The 18,289-nt window shown below is 44.1% G+C and overlaps 1 protein-coding gene and 1 long non-coding RNA gene across 6 annotated transcripts; both read right to left on the bottom strand.

The window, feature by feature from the left end:
• Positions 1-7,151: 7,151 nt before the first annotated feature.
• LOC133905251 (uncharacterized) lies at positions 7,152-7,793 on the bottom strand. Its single transcript, XR_009907594.1, has 2 exons — positions 7,617-7,793; positions 7,152-7,351 (listed from the first exon to the last, which is right to left on the bottom strand). It is a non-coding gene; the product is annotated as an uncharacterized LOC133905251 (long non-coding RNA).
• A 1,196-nt stretch (positions 7,794-8,989) lies between these two features.
• Positions 8,990-16,153, bottom strand: LOC133904948 (uncharacterized). 5 transcript variants are annotated; one of them, XR_009907533.1, is made up of 7 exons: positions 15,757-16,153; positions 15,601-15,685; positions 13,481-13,567; positions 11,884-13,335; positions 11,175-11,364; positions 9,932-10,784; positions 8,990-9,343 (listed from the first exon to the last, which is right to left on the bottom strand). XR_009907533.1 is itself a non-coding variant. In XM_062346606.1 (6 exons), exons 3-6 carry the CDS (start codon positions 13,493-13,495, stop codon positions 10,168-10,170), a joined length of 2,274 nt encoding a protein of 757 aa, XP_062202590.1. In that variant the 5' UTR covers positions 13,496-13,567; positions 15,601-15,685; positions 15,757-16,153; the 3' UTR covers positions 9,746-10,167. The 5 variants fall into 5 exon arrangements, 3 of the variants coding, with proteins under 3 accessions (XP_062202590.1, XP_062202592.1, XP_062202591.1); XR_009907534.1 differs by having other exon boundaries at positions 8,991-9,343; positions 9,999-10,784; XM_062346606.1 differs by lacking the exon at positions 8,990-9,343 and having other exon boundaries at positions 9,746-10,784.
• Between the last annotated feature and the right edge of the window lie 2,136 nt (positions 16,154-18,289).

Raw genomic sequence — 18,289 nt, 5'->3', positions numbered from 1 at the left:
GGCCGTTCCAATTTGAGTAACTTTTAAAACACATAAAGTATTTGACGTTAATCACCTAAAGTGTGCTAATAAGAACTAAAGTATGTGTCATACCTAAAGTATGGTAATCACCGGTTCTTGAAGCCTGTAACTAAGCTAAACCGCAACCATCCACGAGGCCTATATGGGTACGGCCTGGCCAATTAATTAGTCACCCCTCCGGTTCTGTGAGCACCATTGGTCAGTTGAGTGGCACAAGAGGGGACTTCTGCAATGTTGGAATCACTGTTAGCGGTGAAATCTCAATGGGTGCTTGCGGGTCGGCGGGAGCATTGTAAAGACCTTGTAGTGATCTCCTGACAGCACACCATAGGAAGTGTGTAAATGCTTGATCAGCACGGCAACATGGAGACTGTCACCTGGTAATGCGGGTGATAAAATCACGACCTGTGGGGAAAGATGGGCAAACTTTGTAGAGTATAAAATTGATCGATCAGCCATTCTCACGGTCAAGAGCGATTTGGACTTCTTCTTGATTAGATGGGATCAGGGTTTTGGTATGGTTGGTCGGGTAGCCAGGTAACAGGATTACCTGGTGAGTTTTGGTAGCCGGATATGTAATATTTGGTGAGTTTGGTAGTCAGATGGAATTTGATGAGCTGTTCATCTTGTTTAAGTTGTGTCTTCACACGTAGTAATTAGGATGCCTGTTGTTGGAGTTATAGTTTAAGGTTGCTTAGTGCAGTAAATCAGTGTCTAACCATTTCTTGGCTCTCCATGTCATGCTTTCCCATACTTGCAGAGTATGATATGTAGTCACACTTGCTATTTCCAATAATAAATGTTGCTCAGTTGAAGAAAATTACAAGGAGATCAAGGAAGCTGAAGACTGTTGATTGGAGAAAAGCGTCCTAGGTCACGTTGCCCCTAGTCGACTGCCTGTGGTGTGCCCAGAAGATCCATAGAAGTCCTCTTGTGTTCTTCCGCTGCTGTCTTGTAAACTCTGGTATTTATTTCAATAAAGTAATTTTTGTTTGATATAGAACTATATATCACTGATATATCACCGCATGTATGATGAAACTGATCCTAGCATACATATGGAATGCATCTGATTTTGTTCCTTTAAATCCGGGTGTGACAGAGGGTGCCTGGTCAGGCAAAAAAAATCGCTTTTTTTCAGACCAAAAAATATCGATTCGAGGACCGATATCACAGGCGGTCCGCTTAAGAAACCACCTGTGGAAATGAAAATTAACACAGGCGGTTCCGCTTGTGATAATCGATTTTCACAGGCGATTTCTTTTGCGTCTGTGGAAATCGTCCATTTCCACATGTCTTCGACCAGATACGGGTGGCTAAACGTCTCTGTAAATGTGTTACCACCCGCCTCTAAAAATAGTTTTTATAGTAGCGAAGGTTTTCCCTTCTGTTTGAAAAGGTTAACAAGGATGATGTTATTTACCGTATTTGTTTGGAACATTTTCGGTTTTCATATGACATATTTATGGTGTGCTAAGATTGGTTTCGTTTACGTCATTTTGGTGAAGTTATTCCGGTTTTACTGATCAAAAAGTTTGTTAAACATTTCGTCTTGCTCCTCCAACGACGTCCCCAAGCCTAAGCGTCGTCGAAGGGGGTAATAGCAACGATGCATATTGTGCTAGGAAGTAGTAATTTTGTTAAATATGTGGTACTGGATGTTCTTTTGATGAAATGCGCACTTTTGTGAACATTGTGTCAATTAATATATCGTTGTTATTATGATGTTAAGAAGTAAAATGATTGTTGTTCTCAGTGCTCACCAGTGCATCTATGTATCAAGTATTAATTTCCTGTTGGTCAAGTATTAATTTCATGTTATTCAAATATTTGTTTCCTGTTAGCTCAATATCAATTTCTTGTTGGTGAAATATAAATTTCCTATTAGTCAATTGCTAATTTCCTGTTAGTCAAATATTCGTTTCCTGTTAGACAATGGATCCAAAATGATTGCGTAGAAGATGAATTCATGTTAGAGATATTAGTAACGTGCACATGCATTGTAACGAGAGCAAAAAAATTGCACACAATAACATTGTTGACTCCTCTCCGTCACCCACGGGTCAACATGCATGGCGCTGGCCCCAGCACCACATCGACCATGACCGACGCAGGCGGCGGCGTCAGCCCAAGGCCACCTTCGTGCACCCTCGACTTCTACCCAGTCCACTACGTCACCGCAGCCACGGACACCGTCGAAGCCGCTGCCGCCTCAGGCGACTCCTTTGTGTCCCTGCCGCTGGCTACTCCTCCTCCGGCCGAATCTTGATGATCCGCGTCAGTGGACGAGGCCGCCCAAGCTTGCAGGTGGAGCTGGCCTCCCCCCCCCCCCCCACCCCACCCCCCGCGCGACGAAGGCCCTGACCTCGTTGTCGGCCATGTCACTTATGACCTCCATCTCGTACTCCTTCCACCCGAGCAGGGACTTCTCCACGAGCACCTGCTGCGTGTGCGACGCGACGAGGCCTGGCCTGCAGATGTCCTCGAACATGGCCCTGTTGTAGGCGATGCCTCCGCTAGTGCCGCCGAGCGTGAAGGCCAGGCGGACGATGAGTGGGAACTCCCTGATGTCATCTGCGATGGCGAGGCACTCCTCGAGCGTGGTGCCGATGCCGGAGGGCGATGTCTTGAGCCCGATGCGGTCCATGGCCTGCTTGAATAGCTGGCGGTTGGCGGGCAAGGAGGCCCCGATGAGGCTCACCCCGAGGCAGTCGAGCGCGCCCGAGTCGGCGAGTGAGATGGCGAGGTTGAGCGCAGTCTGTCCGCCCATGGTGGGGAGCAGGGCATTGGGACGCTTGGAGGCGATGATGCACTCGACGAGCCGCGGCGTCATGGGGCCGATGTAGGTGTGGTGGGCGAGGTCCGGGTCGGTCATGATGGTGGCTGATGCCACCACGTCGACCTCATCCGATCTGGCGACCCCGCATCGTCCGCCGTGTCACCTTCCGCTCTCGTGAGCCACCGTCGCATAGGGAGCCCGCCTCCTCCCTGATCTCGGTGGATCCGATCGAATCCGCCATCTTTCGCAATGCGTGGTGAGCCGGCGTGCTTGCCACCATCTTCATCGTCGCACCCGACCACCGAATAGCCCCCATCACGCTCGCATCCGTTGCGACAGCGGCGGCAGCGGTGAGTGGGTCGGGGAGGAGGATGAAGGAGAGACGGGAGGCGGGGCGCGCGGAGGGGGGCGCGGCAAAGAGGAAGGAGGTGGTGAAGGAGGCGTTGGGCGGGAATGGGGGCGGGAGAGGGAAGAGCGCGTGGGAGGAGGACGGGGAGGAGAAGGCGACGGGACGGGAAGGAGAAGGAGATGGGCAGGGCAGCGCTGTGCAGGTGCAGGAGGAGAAAGAAAGGGAGATCGAGAAACAAAAAATGGGGGAAGGGGACTTGGGAGAAGTGGACTACCTGCCAGGTCGTGGGCAGGACGTGGAGATGCAGGGCATCCTGCCTGGTTCGAGAAACACTACATATTTTTTAAGTAGTAGAGATACCAACTTCCGGTTAGCCCTACTGTGGATTTCTACCTCTATTTCCTCGTAGTTCCAATACAAATTCCTGTGAGTTGGGTTCAAAGTTCCGGTTTTTGTTTCGTGATGTGATGGAATGTAATTTGTCCATGGTCGGTTGTGGTGGGTCGTCCGACTCCTACAACGGTCGCGTGGACGGGTGGACCAATTGGGTCGGACAGTGCCAGCTGGATCGGAGGGGAGGCGTGTGACCGCACATTGAATATACTATTTAGCGCGCTGGTAGTTAAATAGGATATATATATATATAGCGCATATATATGACCCCCTCTATATAAACTCACGTGTCTGATCCGCACCCCTCCCCCGCCTTACGCGCTTGCCCCCTCACCCTCGCGCTCGACCCCCACCCCTCCCCGTCCCAGCGCACCTCCCTCTCCCCGTCGGCACCACCCTGCTCAACGCGCACTCCATCCGCTGTCGTCTCTCCGCCGCCCTTTTCTGGTGAATCTCTTCGGGGCGACGCCAAATCCCCGCCCCCGCCCCCTGGCCCTATGTTGTCGCGCCTCCTCCCGCTACCCCCCTCGCGCTGTCTCCTCCCCCGTGCCGCCCCCAGCCACCGCACCTCCTCACGCCACCCCTTCACGCCAACCCCTCCCCCGCCCTTGCCCCACCCCCCTCGGCCTTCCTCAACATAATTTGATTCATCACTGACATATCTGAAGAGAGATCACAAAAAAGGAGCAACATAAAAATTTTGTTGATCCTGCGAGAAGAATGTTTCACTTGTTGCAGTAGAAAACGTTTGAGCGGTTGATGGCTTTCAAGCTTTGTGGAGTTGCGAAGAGCCTTAACAAGCATCTGGTTGGTTGCCCCCAAGAGACTTGATTTTCTTCCAGGATGCAATGACTGATAAGGGAACTGACAAAATGCAGAAAAGCTGATGATAAATTGATGTTACTATTGTTTATATTTACTGGCACTACTGAACAATAACTACTGAACAAAATTTACTAACACTACTGAACAATTTTTATTATGATTTGGAACTACCGAACAACTATTAAAAACTACTGACACTACTGAACAAAAACTACTGACACTACTGAACACTACTGAATAACTACTGAACAACTACTGAACTCCTGAACAAATACTGAATAACTACTGAACAACTACTGAACAACTGCTGAGCTAGCTACTGAACAACTACTAAATAACTACTGACACCTACTACACAACCTACTGAACAAATTGTTTGTATTACTAGCAACTACGACAACTACTGACACTACTGGCAATCTCATTTATTTCTCACTCTCTCCTTCTCTTCCAATCCTTGGACCTCTACTGAGTCTCTTTTCCTCCCTCCTAAAGGAGCTCAGAGCTCACCACAGAGAGAGGAAAGAGAAGAGAGAGATGCTTGTTTTAGGCTAGGCGAGTAGGCGTGTGGTGTGCGGCGCACGGAGCGAGCGGGGGCATGTGATGCAGGCATGGGGGGTGTGCGGTGTACGAGGCGAGCGAGTTAGCGAGGGCACGTGGTGCACGCAGGCGAACGGGTGAGCAGGCGCAGTCATAGTGGTGTGCGCGGTGCACAAGTCAAGCGGTCGCAGTGGCGCGCGCTGGGTGTTGGGCCGGTTGTCTTCTTGGTCTAGGTGTAGAATAGAGTGTAGAATAGTTATTCTACATCTAGGATGATATATATATATATATATATATATATATATATATATATATATATATAATAGTTTAGTAGTTCGACTATTAACATTAAAAATTATAAAAGACATATATGTCAAGCCATGTGAATGCATGGGTTAAGCAGATCTAACCATCCATCAGGTGGACCAATCTCACGACGACTTAGATCTTTTGTTCCAAAACTATTCTATTATCCCACGGAGATATAGGAACCCAAGAGATTTAAAGGCAATATAATATCTGATTTCCTTTCCTCTCCTATTATGTGTTGCTCAACAATTGATCCAGACATCCAGGGCAACATATCAAACGATTCAAAGGCATACAATATAATATTTAAATGATTTCCTTTCCTCTCACATTACGTGTTGCTCAACAATTGATCAAGCCATCCAGGGCAATAGATCAAACCGAATGAAGTTGCATGCAGAGGGCACAACGCACTACAACAAAAACACTCATATCAGACGTTTTGTCTCTGATGAATTATATTATATGAGACGGTTCACATTAAGAGCTGTCTAGAATAAGCCATACGGTTGGAGCAGTCTGAGATAACTTTTATCCTAGATTCATTGTTGACTCACGGGAAGAGTTGCTGATTCATTGTTATTTTCTTACGTTGTAACTTTTATGATATAGTGAAGATCATCATAAGCGTCCGTGTTGTGTTCTTAATCTACTTTGATTATTTGCATGTAGATTTCTAGTAGAGAAAAAAGAGCCGCCACCTTCTATTTCAATGGGAGTTCAATTTCGGCAAGTACAGGGAAAGTTCAAATATTATCACAGACGGTTGGTAAACAAAAGCGGTCCGTTATAAGCACACATCACAGACAGACTTGTTTGTAAACAAAAATCGTATGCAGGGCCAGCCTTGGAGGAGAGGGGGGGGGGGCAAGCTGGGCGGCCGCCCCGGGCCCTCAAAATCCAGGGAGCCCCTCCCATATCGTGCATGAGTGAGTGGTGCATGTAGGCTTTGACATTTGATTATGGTTGATATGGAAACACTTCATTGAAAAATGGATTTGAAGAACTCTAAGCATTCAAAAGTATATTTAGGTTCTATTGGGCTTGACAACCTTGAAGTCATCGGATGATATTGAACTGAAAGATTGTTACGTTAAATTTGCAAATAGTTTCTCTTTAGATGGTTCATATGATGTTGAGTTAAATGACCTAATATAGTCTGAGTTAAGGACTATGCAACTTACTTTGCTAGATAGACTAATATTTTTTATGGAGATTTTTTATATATCAAGGAAACAGATTGTTATCCTAATATTTCTATTACTTATTAAATCTTATTTATTGTGCTTGTGACTGTGACGTCAACTGAAAGATGCTTTTCAAAGTTAAAATTATTGAAGAACTATTTGAGGTCCACAATGTCTCAAAAAATATTAAATGGTTTGACAACTTTATGTATTAAAAAGAAATTGATAGATGAAATTGATATTGAAACCATCATCAATGACTTCGTATCTAGAAATGTTAGAAGAAATTATTTTAGATGATCTTTAGAAAGTGTTTGAGGTGAGTGTTGTTTTTATATATTTTAAGTGTTTATTGAAGACAATTTTTTAATACACATAATATTATCTTTACAAATTATATATTAAATATTTTTTTAATATTTTAATTTAATAAAATCTTGTTTTTAGTTTCGCTTCGGGTCAGACTGTATGTCATAATAGATTATTATAGATGGTTGTAACCGTCGGTAGTAACAGACGGTCTCACTAGTAAAACAATGTGTGACAAGCTTTACACTGACCGTTTTATGCTACAGTATGCCGATGGGACATTCAGCATAGCCTCTTGTTGTAGTGTAGTATTCATTGTCATAGTTTGAATAAAAACTGGATATAACGAGTCGTTAGTCTTATCAGGGATTGACTAGTCAAGCCCCACTATTCTGAAACATGAGTATAAAATGTAAACTTTTTGTATTTTAAACGGCTCTTGTATTTTCGAGGAGACAATACAATAGATAGATATATACAACGTGTCGAGGGCACATGAAGAGGATGTCTCGAGATACATGAAGTGTTCCCTTGTACTGTGAGTTCCATATATGTGAGGTAAGCCGTTGTAGTATATACATATATCACATTTCATGGAGGCGGCCTACAAACTGGATTATCCGGATCGGTTCTTACGCACTGCAATAATGAGCAGGATCCGTTAGATGACAAGAATAATATTAAAATTTGTAATAACCGGTAATTAACGAGCACCCACAAGTAAATTCACAAATATATATACACAGCTTAATAGGTGACCACGGCCGGACCAGTAGGTACGAAGCGATCGATATCACTTTATTAATTAGTTCATCAGATTTGTGGGCACAGTAGGTCTGTAGGTGCAGCCGTTCCACAAGCATTACTAATTTCTACTAAATTTTGAAGGATAGAATATACTCACTGACGAAGGATGTTCCAGAGGAAGCAACCCATAAGAGCGAGGCATCTTGAGCAGCAGCGCAATCACGATGGCCGCAAGTACAAGCAGAAGGTTACTTCTGGCTGGAGAAAAGGAAAACACCATCACGTATAGCTTATTATGGCACTGTGCTGGGAGTGCTTTGGTATGCTATTGTACATGCACAAGTAGTAAGGTAGAACAGCACGCACCTATATATATGTATAGACACTCGACCTTACCGTGTGCGGTCTGTGTCAGCAACTGCAAGAGGCCGTCGCCTAGTTTGATTTTTTCGCTGCCCCGACGTACACGGGAGCCTCTTCGCGCCCGCTTGGAATCGATTGGTACGTGGATGACATATTGTTGACTAAATTATTAATCAGGACACCGGCTCACGACGGACGACGGGTGGTGGAACTGTGGGGGACAAAGACCCCAGAGCAATTGTCTACATGCATGCCATGCCACTGAAGTCATAATAATTAACTATAACGTCCACTGCGAGTCTGCGACACCAACCCTCGCACGCAGAAGTAAAAAAAAAAGGACTACATAAGATATCGACCGTAACCACGTGTTCACAAGCTGACTACTATCTTCAGTGGTGGATCCAGCAATTCGACAGAGTCTGAGCGAAGTTATAGGTTGTTCAGCTTATCTATCTTCGGTAAACATCATCACATCAACTAGCCTCTTGCCGTCGTTGTGCAGGAGCCCGGACAGGCACCCAGGGTCGCCGGGCCCTGAATCCGCCCCTGACTATCTTGACACGCCGCGGTGACCGACGACTGCCGCGTGACGACTAGGGAACAATGACTCCGTCGACTTGAGTGGATGTCGTGGCATGCATGCATGTCCGTCGACTCCGTCGACTCTGTGACTGCTGACCGGTAAACAGCCAAACAACGTCGTTTTCGCCAAAGCAGGCCTACATGCATGCATGTAGAAAGTTTGTATATCGGAATAATCCCCCATGGAAAGCCATCGGCCATGGAACAGAGGAGCTGAGTAGTCATGGAGGTGGATTGAAAAGACACGGATGTAGCTGGGGCTGCCAACGGAGTTGTTTGGGTCTATCTATCCACGTGAGAGTGGGGTTGTCGAGTCCCAAACCGTTGAGCAAAATCCGGACGCACGGATCCAAGCATTACCGTTAGAACTATCTACATTCGCACCACATGCAATTGATTGGGTCTGTGTTAGAATGGGGAGTGTTTATTTTGAGTGATTCCTTACTGAGAAGTTGGAACCCAATTGTCGTCAAACAAACATGTGCAATCTCAATTGTTTGGTCTAAATCTGTACAGAAAAAAATTGAGATGAATTTGTTGCCTCCTGGGACGTAGAGCGTAAATAGTAATACATAAGTGCTCTCGTAATCTGTACGAATATTTAGTTAATGTTGTGTGTGCATTATTTGTACACATTGTGCTGGTTTGATCCAGGTTCTGCTCAATCATATAAATAACTGCAAACCATTTCCTAAATTCTGGTTTTCTTTACAATCTGTTTCTAGCCTTAGCACACAGTTCAAGAATGCAAGGGTCACGTTTTTTTAATGTAAAATTGAAGTTCATGCCTATAGATGGCATAACTGGGAGAGGAACTGAAAATAGCTTTCTTACAAGATCGTTTATGTTCACTGTGAGTCTTGCGACAGCTGGGAAGTTCATACCCACATGGCTATGAGAAAGCAACATTCAAGCAGTAACAGAGCAGGCCTGCAGCTGCAGGAGTGATCAGAATCGTAAGGAACATGTTATTCACAATCGTAAGGAACAGCACATAGTAATTTTGAGAAAATGGGCTAAACAACACAGACAACCTTTCATTGTTCATATGTATATAATTGAAGAAACGGGTGATCAATGCTTCATATCAGAACACCGTTAACAAATAACTCTTAGACCAAAGAGCAAATTAGAGAAGACACATCTGTGCGGAAGATGCTAGACATACCTAGCTATAACATTAGGTCTGAAAGTTAATTACCACGAGCAATTTGATGTTCTATTCCAACCTCCAAATAAGAAAAAAAAATATTCTCAGTTGTCTTTGTAGTCCATAAATCATGAGACCAAACAATACTTTCTTGGGCTCTAGATATGAGAAACAAAATGGGCAATATATTCAGATCCACACCTCTTCACCCCATGTTTCAATACTCTGCATCTGGCGATTACATGCCAAATGTTTTGAAGTCTTTAGATGTTAGCATACTCTAATATGTGCTGCACATAGCAACTACAGGGTCCTAAATATTCGCTAACATCCTGAAATCTGGATAACAAGCATTGGGTATTCTGGAAACTCACATTTCTAGATTACTACATACATCAAAGTATTGGATAGTACATACATCTTCAGTTACTCCAGACATACCTGCAAAAGTGTTTAGCCAGTATATTATGCACTCCAGTGTAACAACAATATGATACATAGCTCCTATTATAAACCAGAATAAAAATGCAGCATATGTGCACTTCCAAGGCCGTTACAGGCTTCCAGCATAATCTGGGAAAACCCCAACTCTGTTACCATTGTGAAGTTCTCAGATGGGTCCAAATGAAACTATCAAACCTGAGAGGAACTCCGCTATGACTTCTTCCAAGAGATCGCCAAGTAACATCCTGACTATCTGCTTTCCAACCATATTGATGTCATCACCTACATCTGGCCAGTTTGGATCAAGAACCATCTCATCAGAATGCCCTATGACAAACTCTTGCTGCTGCCTGACAATCGTCTGCCAAACCTTCTCAACAGGCCCTTCAGGCCCCCAAAGAGACCCGCAATGCCTTCTAGACTGCACCCATGGGTGCAGATCGATGCATGGTGCAAGGACCTCAGAGAGAATAGAATTCACAAGGTCAAACAGAAGCCTCCTCTCAGGCTTAGCCCATGTGGCAATTTTGTTGTACTTCCTCTCAAGCCTATCAAAGACATGAGGGCCAACAGGGCAACCAGGTGAGTACCATGATTTGCATAAGAGCTGCCAGTCAGCAACTATGATACCGGAGCATATTAGTATGTCAAGGAGATATGAGAAGTCCCTGTCTTCCTCAACCTGAAATGCTTCCAAAGACTGGTAAGATGAATGGTCCTCATCATCACTTGACATGAAAACTTCAGGCTCATCATGAAGTTGATGGTCATTTCTTCTTTTCTCTACATCCAAGGAAAAGAGAAGCTTAAATTAAGAAAATCATGAAGCTGGAAATATCTTAAGATAGATTTGTTTGAGGAATTTTGTCACACAACTGTACTCTCCAATTTTAGCAGACTCTCAAACTTGCTTTAAGAATGTTAGACTTTAGCGCAACTTTCTAAATTAGTATTTTAAAGGAACACTATTTAAATATGCTAATTAACTACGATGCCTGAGTAAGGTGCAAATTGTAATTATTAAACTTGATTTAGAAATTACTTGTCCTCAGTTCAATAGTTCAATATATTTGAACTGTAGGTCATCGTCTACAAAAACCTTAAAAGTACATGTGGCTGCAGTGCAGCCTTTTCCTTTGTTTTACTGGAAAAGGTTAAGTTCTTCTCACTTACTAGCCATGTCTTGCTGATCATACTTGAAATATCCAGAACAACAACTATCTTCATCAGTTGGAGGCTCAAGAATGGACACTGGGCTTGGTTGTTCAACCTCTTTCAAGCCTTTAAAAGACTTTGTTCCATCAGCATGATCCGACAGGGATATTGACTCATAGTCATGACAGTGGGAAGGCAATCTTGTCACCTAAAACACACCGAGAAACGGTTGGATGAATTCTACAACGCAAACTTCACATGAATACAATAAACAGTGAATTAAGACCTAAAACAGGTTATCTTTTATGCTTAAGATTCCAAACATATCAATGGATCAGAACTGCACATGTTCTCGTGAATAAGCATTACCAACCAACATTAAAAAAAGGCACTAGTACACTTGAATAGTACACGTCTGTTTGAGAAAAGAGCAAACCATCAAAGCTTACTAGCATTAAAAAATTATCACGAATGAAAATTAAGAGCAGACTACTAGAGCAGTAACTGAGGCACATCCACTGATAGAACAGTGCAAGGTTTTTGTGTCAGTTTATAGTAGATGATTTTAATTTCTAATAGTAATGTCAGAAAATCTTTAATTCTGACAAGTTGGAAAAAGATCTGGATGGAACATGATACATAATTTAGTGAGTGTATGTGTAAACTATCCCCAGGTTCACTCCCTTTCTTTTTGGTTCTTCAAATTCATGGATGCAAGGACATATACCTTTTCTTTCCTAGATGACTGCAAGTCAAATGCTGAAGGTTCAGATTCAGCAGGTTGTTGCACTAAGTCCTCATCTGTTGTGAACAATACTTTCTCATTTAAGCAGTCCGGAGATGAGAAGTTGTCGGCAATAACATGTTTGAAACCGTGAACATTCTTCGAGTTATCTTCCCTGGTGTTGCCAATTTGCTTCAGCAGTCTTGGTTTATCCCGGAAAGAATCGACACCAAACTTACCATTGCTGTAACAATTGGCAGTATTTGGATTATTTCTTCCCTGAGGGAGCCCTTCCAAGACAGAAGTGCTGACCATTGAGCTTCGGAGAGACAATGGAGGTGCATGCTTTGGTAAAACTATAAAGCATCCATCCTTGCTATGACCAATGTCCTGGTCAAATTTATCGCATCGAATCTGAGTATGTGAGTCTGAATTTAGCTTCAGTTTTTCGGAATCAGATAAAGCAAACATTTCTGCAAGAGTTTTTGAACCAACAGCAGATTCTTCATATTGCCTGCGTATTTTCCACGGCGAGCTATTTGATGATGACCTGTTGCTTTGCCTGAAGTTACCATTACCACTAGAGTACTTCTGAGATGATCCAGAACAACTCGCATAAATCGTGCTGAATTGATGGAATGATGCTTCTTGTTCTTTTACCAGTGGATCAGTTGAAACACTACTCAGGTCTCCTTCCCTTCCAATTCCAGGCACATTAACATCTTCAGTATCAAAAAGATGTTGCAGAACTCTTCCATTCTCCGTCCCAAGAAACTCTGATTGCTTATGTTCTGTGCCTCTCCTGCAGTTCTTATTAACAGGAGAAAGGTATGGAATGGAAAAAACGTTTTCTGGATCATGGCCATTTACCAAGCTTGGCTCCAAAACAACAATGCTGTTGAAATCTGCATTCTTTCCTCTCGATAAAATTCTGAAATCACTGAGTGAGGAACTAGCAAAACCCACGGGGTACCTCCTGCAAGCTCTTGCTGCGCCGTTCTCATACTGATAATTTGGAGAATAGTTCATGTCGTGAGGGCGCTTCTCAAACAAAGGATTATTTATTTCCACCGAGTTCAAACGATCCATGCCATATGTGCACTCCACATTGCAATCATGAGCATCATCTCTATAGAGAGTCTTTGATGGCATCAATTTTTTTAATCTTAGCGCGCTACGTTTCAAGTTTGGCAAACCTTTAGGGAAATGATGGGACCTCTCTTTTATGACAGCCTCTGGTGGCTCCTCTGACACTTCAAAGACATCCTTAAATTCTTGGCGCCGACTATGGACTAAATTAGAAGGTGGCAATACATCAATTCCCATCAGTTTTGCAATCACACTGGGCGATGAACGCCTTTGCTCTAGTTCTTTCATTACATCCTTCCCAACAAATATTTTAGTTTGACAGTTGCTACTTCTTCGTGGTCTGCACTCTTTGTATCGATTCCCAATCTATGCAATTTAACGAAAAAAATAAAATAGATTTCTCAGTGCTTCAGTTTTGTCTGTTGAGAAAAAAGAACACTTCTGCACACAACATACTGATATTGAAACCATTGGGATTGAAAACGGATATAAACGGCAGGAAGTAACTCACTGAAATTTGCTCCATCTTGAAGTATCACACTGAGGAGGATCAACTGAGAGTAAAGATCACCACATCATCTCAACGAAGTGTTTGTGCCTACAGATATACATGGAAAATTTGTAGTCTTTATAAATCAATATTGACAAAAAAGAAGAATATAAAGAACACATATAAGATGGAGGAAGAGTTAACACAGTGTGAGTTGGTGCGCATTTGCTGATCGGGTGTCTGGGGAAAAACCAAAGAACACAACAGCGGTCACAAGAAGCTCAAGTGTTCATGGGTGAGCAGCACCAGAAAGTCTACAGCCACCTACTTCAAATCTACTTCTTGTCGAAGAGCATCATTGAATTGGATGCATAAAAACTGGGACAATCTTAGATATTCTCACCCAGAAACATATTTAAATCATTCACCATAAACCAAATATTCGGCCCCAGCTCACCATGAAAATATAAATCGAAACAGTTCAATAAATCCTCTTTGTTCTCCCTAACTATTTGGCTGCATGTCTAGGCTGCTGAGAGCATGGTGTTTGAGGTCATGCCCAAGAACTCCACCTCAATACCACCACCCTTAGTCCAGCGTCTCCTGGTGAATTAGCCCAGCCATGGTTGTTACGGTGGCGTGGCAAGGCGCAGAGAACCACCACCTTCACAACTTTATAGCGCCATAGCGTGTGGCGTGCGACGCCATACACATATCGGCATGTCGAATACACACATTATAGTCTAGGATATTAGGAAATTATATTGGCAAATGTCAATGTAAATGTAGCTCAAAAGTTATAGTCTAGGGATATTAGGAAATCAAAATAGCAATGTAAATTGTAACAGATTATGTGGTATACTTGGTGCTGTGCTATACTACTGTGAGTGCTGTCATGTTGTGCTAACACTGATATGTTCCATTCCATAACAGTCAAATCAGTGACAAAGTGGTCTACTTGTAAATTGTAATGCAATCATGCAGTAATGAACACAGAACACTATTTCAGATCAGATAAAGTAGGCCCTAGCGCTTAGCACTTAGCCAACATTCATGTATGAGAGCACAGAGCAGTGAGCAGAGCCAAGCTTTGGCACCAAGTACCAGCAGCGGTAGCAGGCTAGCAGAAGAGTACTAGAGCAGATCACACAAGTTGCAGATTCACACAAGTATCTGCCAGAGCTGAGGAGGAGCACACGAGTACTAGTTCAAGTAACTTACTGCTGACCTGCTATACTTACTAGTACAGTTGAAGTAGCAATGCCAGTTGAGAAGAGAGACCGATAGAGAAGAGACTAAGAGAGGCAGAGAGAGACCACTTATTGAGCTCAAAAGGGGTTGTGCAGGGGTGGACAGGGCAACGGCAGCGCACGGCGAGATCTCAGGCAGGTGGACGGATCTCAAGCAAGCGAACGGAGAAGAGCACGTGCAAGCGGAGTGGTGGACGGATCCGAACAGGGGTGGCGCCGCGGTGCACGGATCTGAGCAGGGGCGGCAGACGGCGAGGAGCACCAAGCACGGGTGGCGGACGGCTCTCGGTCTCGGCGGCAACGGCGGCGACCCATGACTCACCAACTCAGACTAGGCCAGGTAGAACTAATGCCTCTTGGTCTGTGACGCACTCGAGCTCTCCTCCGGTCCTCCCCTTCTCATCCCCTCGACTAAACCGGGATGGCGCTCGCCACACCAAAAAGGACACCAAAAGACGCCTTATCGGCGCCACAGCGACACCACCCGCCGATATGGCGGATGCCATACACGCCGGCGCTGTGGCAAGGAGCAATTCACTGCCACGCCGCCATAACATCAATATGGCGACGACATATCGACGCCATGATAACTATGAGCCCAGCACAATGGAGTCGAATGGATGAATCGCCAATTGACCAAGCGTTATGAGCAATAGAACATGGTATATCTTTAGATAGAACGCAGTTTCTTGCCTAACGCAATTTAATTTAACTAATACCACCACACTGGAATAAACTGATTACAACGACGACAACATTAACTCCACAAGGTGCACCTATTTCAGCAATTTTAATGCCAACATTCTCAGAAAGGGGCGGCAGAAGAAAAGGCAACACATCATCCCTGCATAAAGCAAGCCAATAAGATGAAAGATATAAAGTGTTCTATACCTTTGCAGGAGCAGAATCTGAAGGCCCTTTTCACCGGAAAGAAAGTGCGTTCCCGTGATACACTATGCCCAAAGAAAAACAGCACCTGGAACAATATTAAGCTAAGCCAAACTGTCTATACACACCGACTAAGTGAAAGCCAAGAAGAGCTCTCACCACTCACCACACCGCACCACCCTACTTGGACGCAGCAGAGGGGAGCGGCAAACCGGCAAACGCCAAGAGGGATCCGCTCCCAGCTCAGTAAATCCCTGCTCACAAACGCGGGAGCATAACCGGCGGAAACCACCAACAAACAAACGAATCGCCACCGCTCTGATTAAAGCGCAAACGAGAGCCGATTGGAGCCGGTTCTCCTCCCCGGAGGCACCCAATGCAGCGGGGAGGAGAGTTAGCACGGCAAGATCTCTCGCAGCGGCGAATGCAGCGCGCTCGCGTCTCGCGGGAGCAATCGCGTCGGCAGCGCAGCTTTTTCTTCCCCTCTTGTATATTTTTTGCTCCCCGCTCTTTAGAAACCATCTGCTAGCGCTAGATTTAGGAGAAGAGGGGAACAAGAGACGAGCACAGAGGAGAGCATAGCAACGGCTCGGGACCCCTACACTAATTGCTACAGCCACCGGGCAGCTCTACCGTACCTTGAGTACCCTCTCTGATCGTCGGGCCCGCAACAGGGATGACCCACATGTCAGTAGGCAAACAGTGCGGTGCAGTGCGGTGCGGGAGCCCGTTTCACGCCGGCGAGCGAGGGGGGCAATTAATCGGCGGCGTTAGATGAAGTGATTAAATGCGAGCAGTTTATTTCTGTGCGCGCACCTGCGAAACGTACACACATCGTAGTAACATTCCGCTGCGGTGCGCGGGCCCAGTCTCTAGCAACCATTCAGACGGGGCCACGTGTGAACCGCTCGGAATTTACCTCGTGGGCGTAGCGTTTCAAGTGCTGCCAGTTCCATGCTGCGCGAGTGTGGATTTTAGTGCTGCGCCCCTAACACCTAAATAAATTTTATAAAACATGATCTTATAAAAATTTCTCTACCTTATAATAATATATATTTGCTAACTTAGATAGAATTTTACCTAGATATTTTTAAATAGAATCCTATAAAATTTATTTTCTTACATCAATATTTTTTTAAGTTAAAAGTACAACACGACGTACATAACTTATACACTAGATTCATATCTCATACCACACATATACATGTGCATCTTAACATGTACTTAAGATATATTAGAGGATTTAGACTTTCAATGCAAGCATATGTATCTTATTGAACATGTATGCGGGTGCGTATCCAGCCTGGATCCCATCCGAGGAGCCAACGGGGAATAAACCCTCCCCACACCGGCGTTGGGCAGGTGAAGAAGATGATATGAGGGAGTGTGTTTGGTTTGGTCCCGTACCAGCTCAGTTTCGTTCCTCTAATTGTCTTTATGGCTCCTTGGCAGGTTCTCGGTGGACCTGCTGCGGATAATGCAAGTGGTGTCAGGAGACTTGGAGCAGCAGCACGTTGCCACGGCTAATAATGGTAGTTCCACGGTTTCCATCGCTGGAGTAGCAGCATTGGATAAACTAACCTCTAGATGCCATGTGCACCAAACAGTGTGTATCGATCAGCCTTCGCATCTCCAGTGGCTAGAACCTTGCACAGCGTTAAGGTGGGTGTACATCGCTTCTACAATGTCTGTGCTCCAAAGGTTTATTAAGCCAGGCCTCAAGTTTCAAGAAAAGGTACCAAAGGCCACCAACTATCACGGCTTTCTCCATTTGTCTGATCGTGTGAAGAATTAAGTAAAAAAAGTACAATTCTTTATTACTTGGGATCATATCAAGTGTTGTTTCAGTCAGAATCTCGACAGATAACGTCTACGGCGTGCTAGCTACTAGAGCAGACAATCAGGTTCTTCACCAACCTTAACTCAGGTTCTAAACTATAGATTCAAACTTAATAATCTCATGAGATACCTATGTATTGTCTCTTAGAGTTTTTTTAATGTTTTATTTTGTTTTTAGGATGTGTGTATCATTTATATACAGAGGTTGAGAGCAGCTTATATTGGTTGTAATCATCTTGTTATAATAATATGAGTTAATAAAGTTTCTTCTTATAAAAAAAATGTCACATGCTTGTGGCATGCTCCTTACACTACCCCAAAAAAAATCCCAATGGGCAAACATTTATTAGTGCTAGTTTTGCTAGCACCGACAGTGATAGAGTAGCACTGTCGGTTTATAACCACCAATGGCAAAAAAAAACTAATTAGACCATTTGAACCGATAGCGATATCACTTATCATTGTCGGTTTGTAACACCAACCGACAGTGATGCATCACTGCTGGCTCATGGCATCAACTGGCAGTGTTAAGTAGTGTATCACTACCAGTTACTACCACTAATCGATAGTGATGTATCAATACCGGTTCGTGATATCAACCGTCAATGGTATCGATCGGTTGTTACACAAACCGGCAGTGACATAAGGCATGCCTTCAAAGGACGTGTTGGCTAAACTTGGAAGTTCAAAATTTAGACTAATTAAGCTCAGAAGTGTAAAGTCTTGTTTTTATATATAAGGTAGATTATAAAAAGAAATTCTAGATTAAACACAAAAATAAACATCTGGATTGTATTAAAAGACTAATTAGTTAATAAACCTATATACCCTACGCCTATGAAAACTTCTGCTT

The sequence above is a fragment of the Phragmites australis genome, chromosome 22 (genome assembly GCF_958298935.1).
Source record: "Phragmites australis chromosome 22, lpPhrAust1.1, whole genome shotgun sequence".
NCBI lineage: Eukaryota > Viridiplantae > Streptophyta > Magnoliopsida > Poales > Poaceae > Phragmites > Phragmites australis.
Note: the sequence above shows the minus strand (reverse complement) of the source record. Positions and strands in the feature narration are given on the sequence as shown.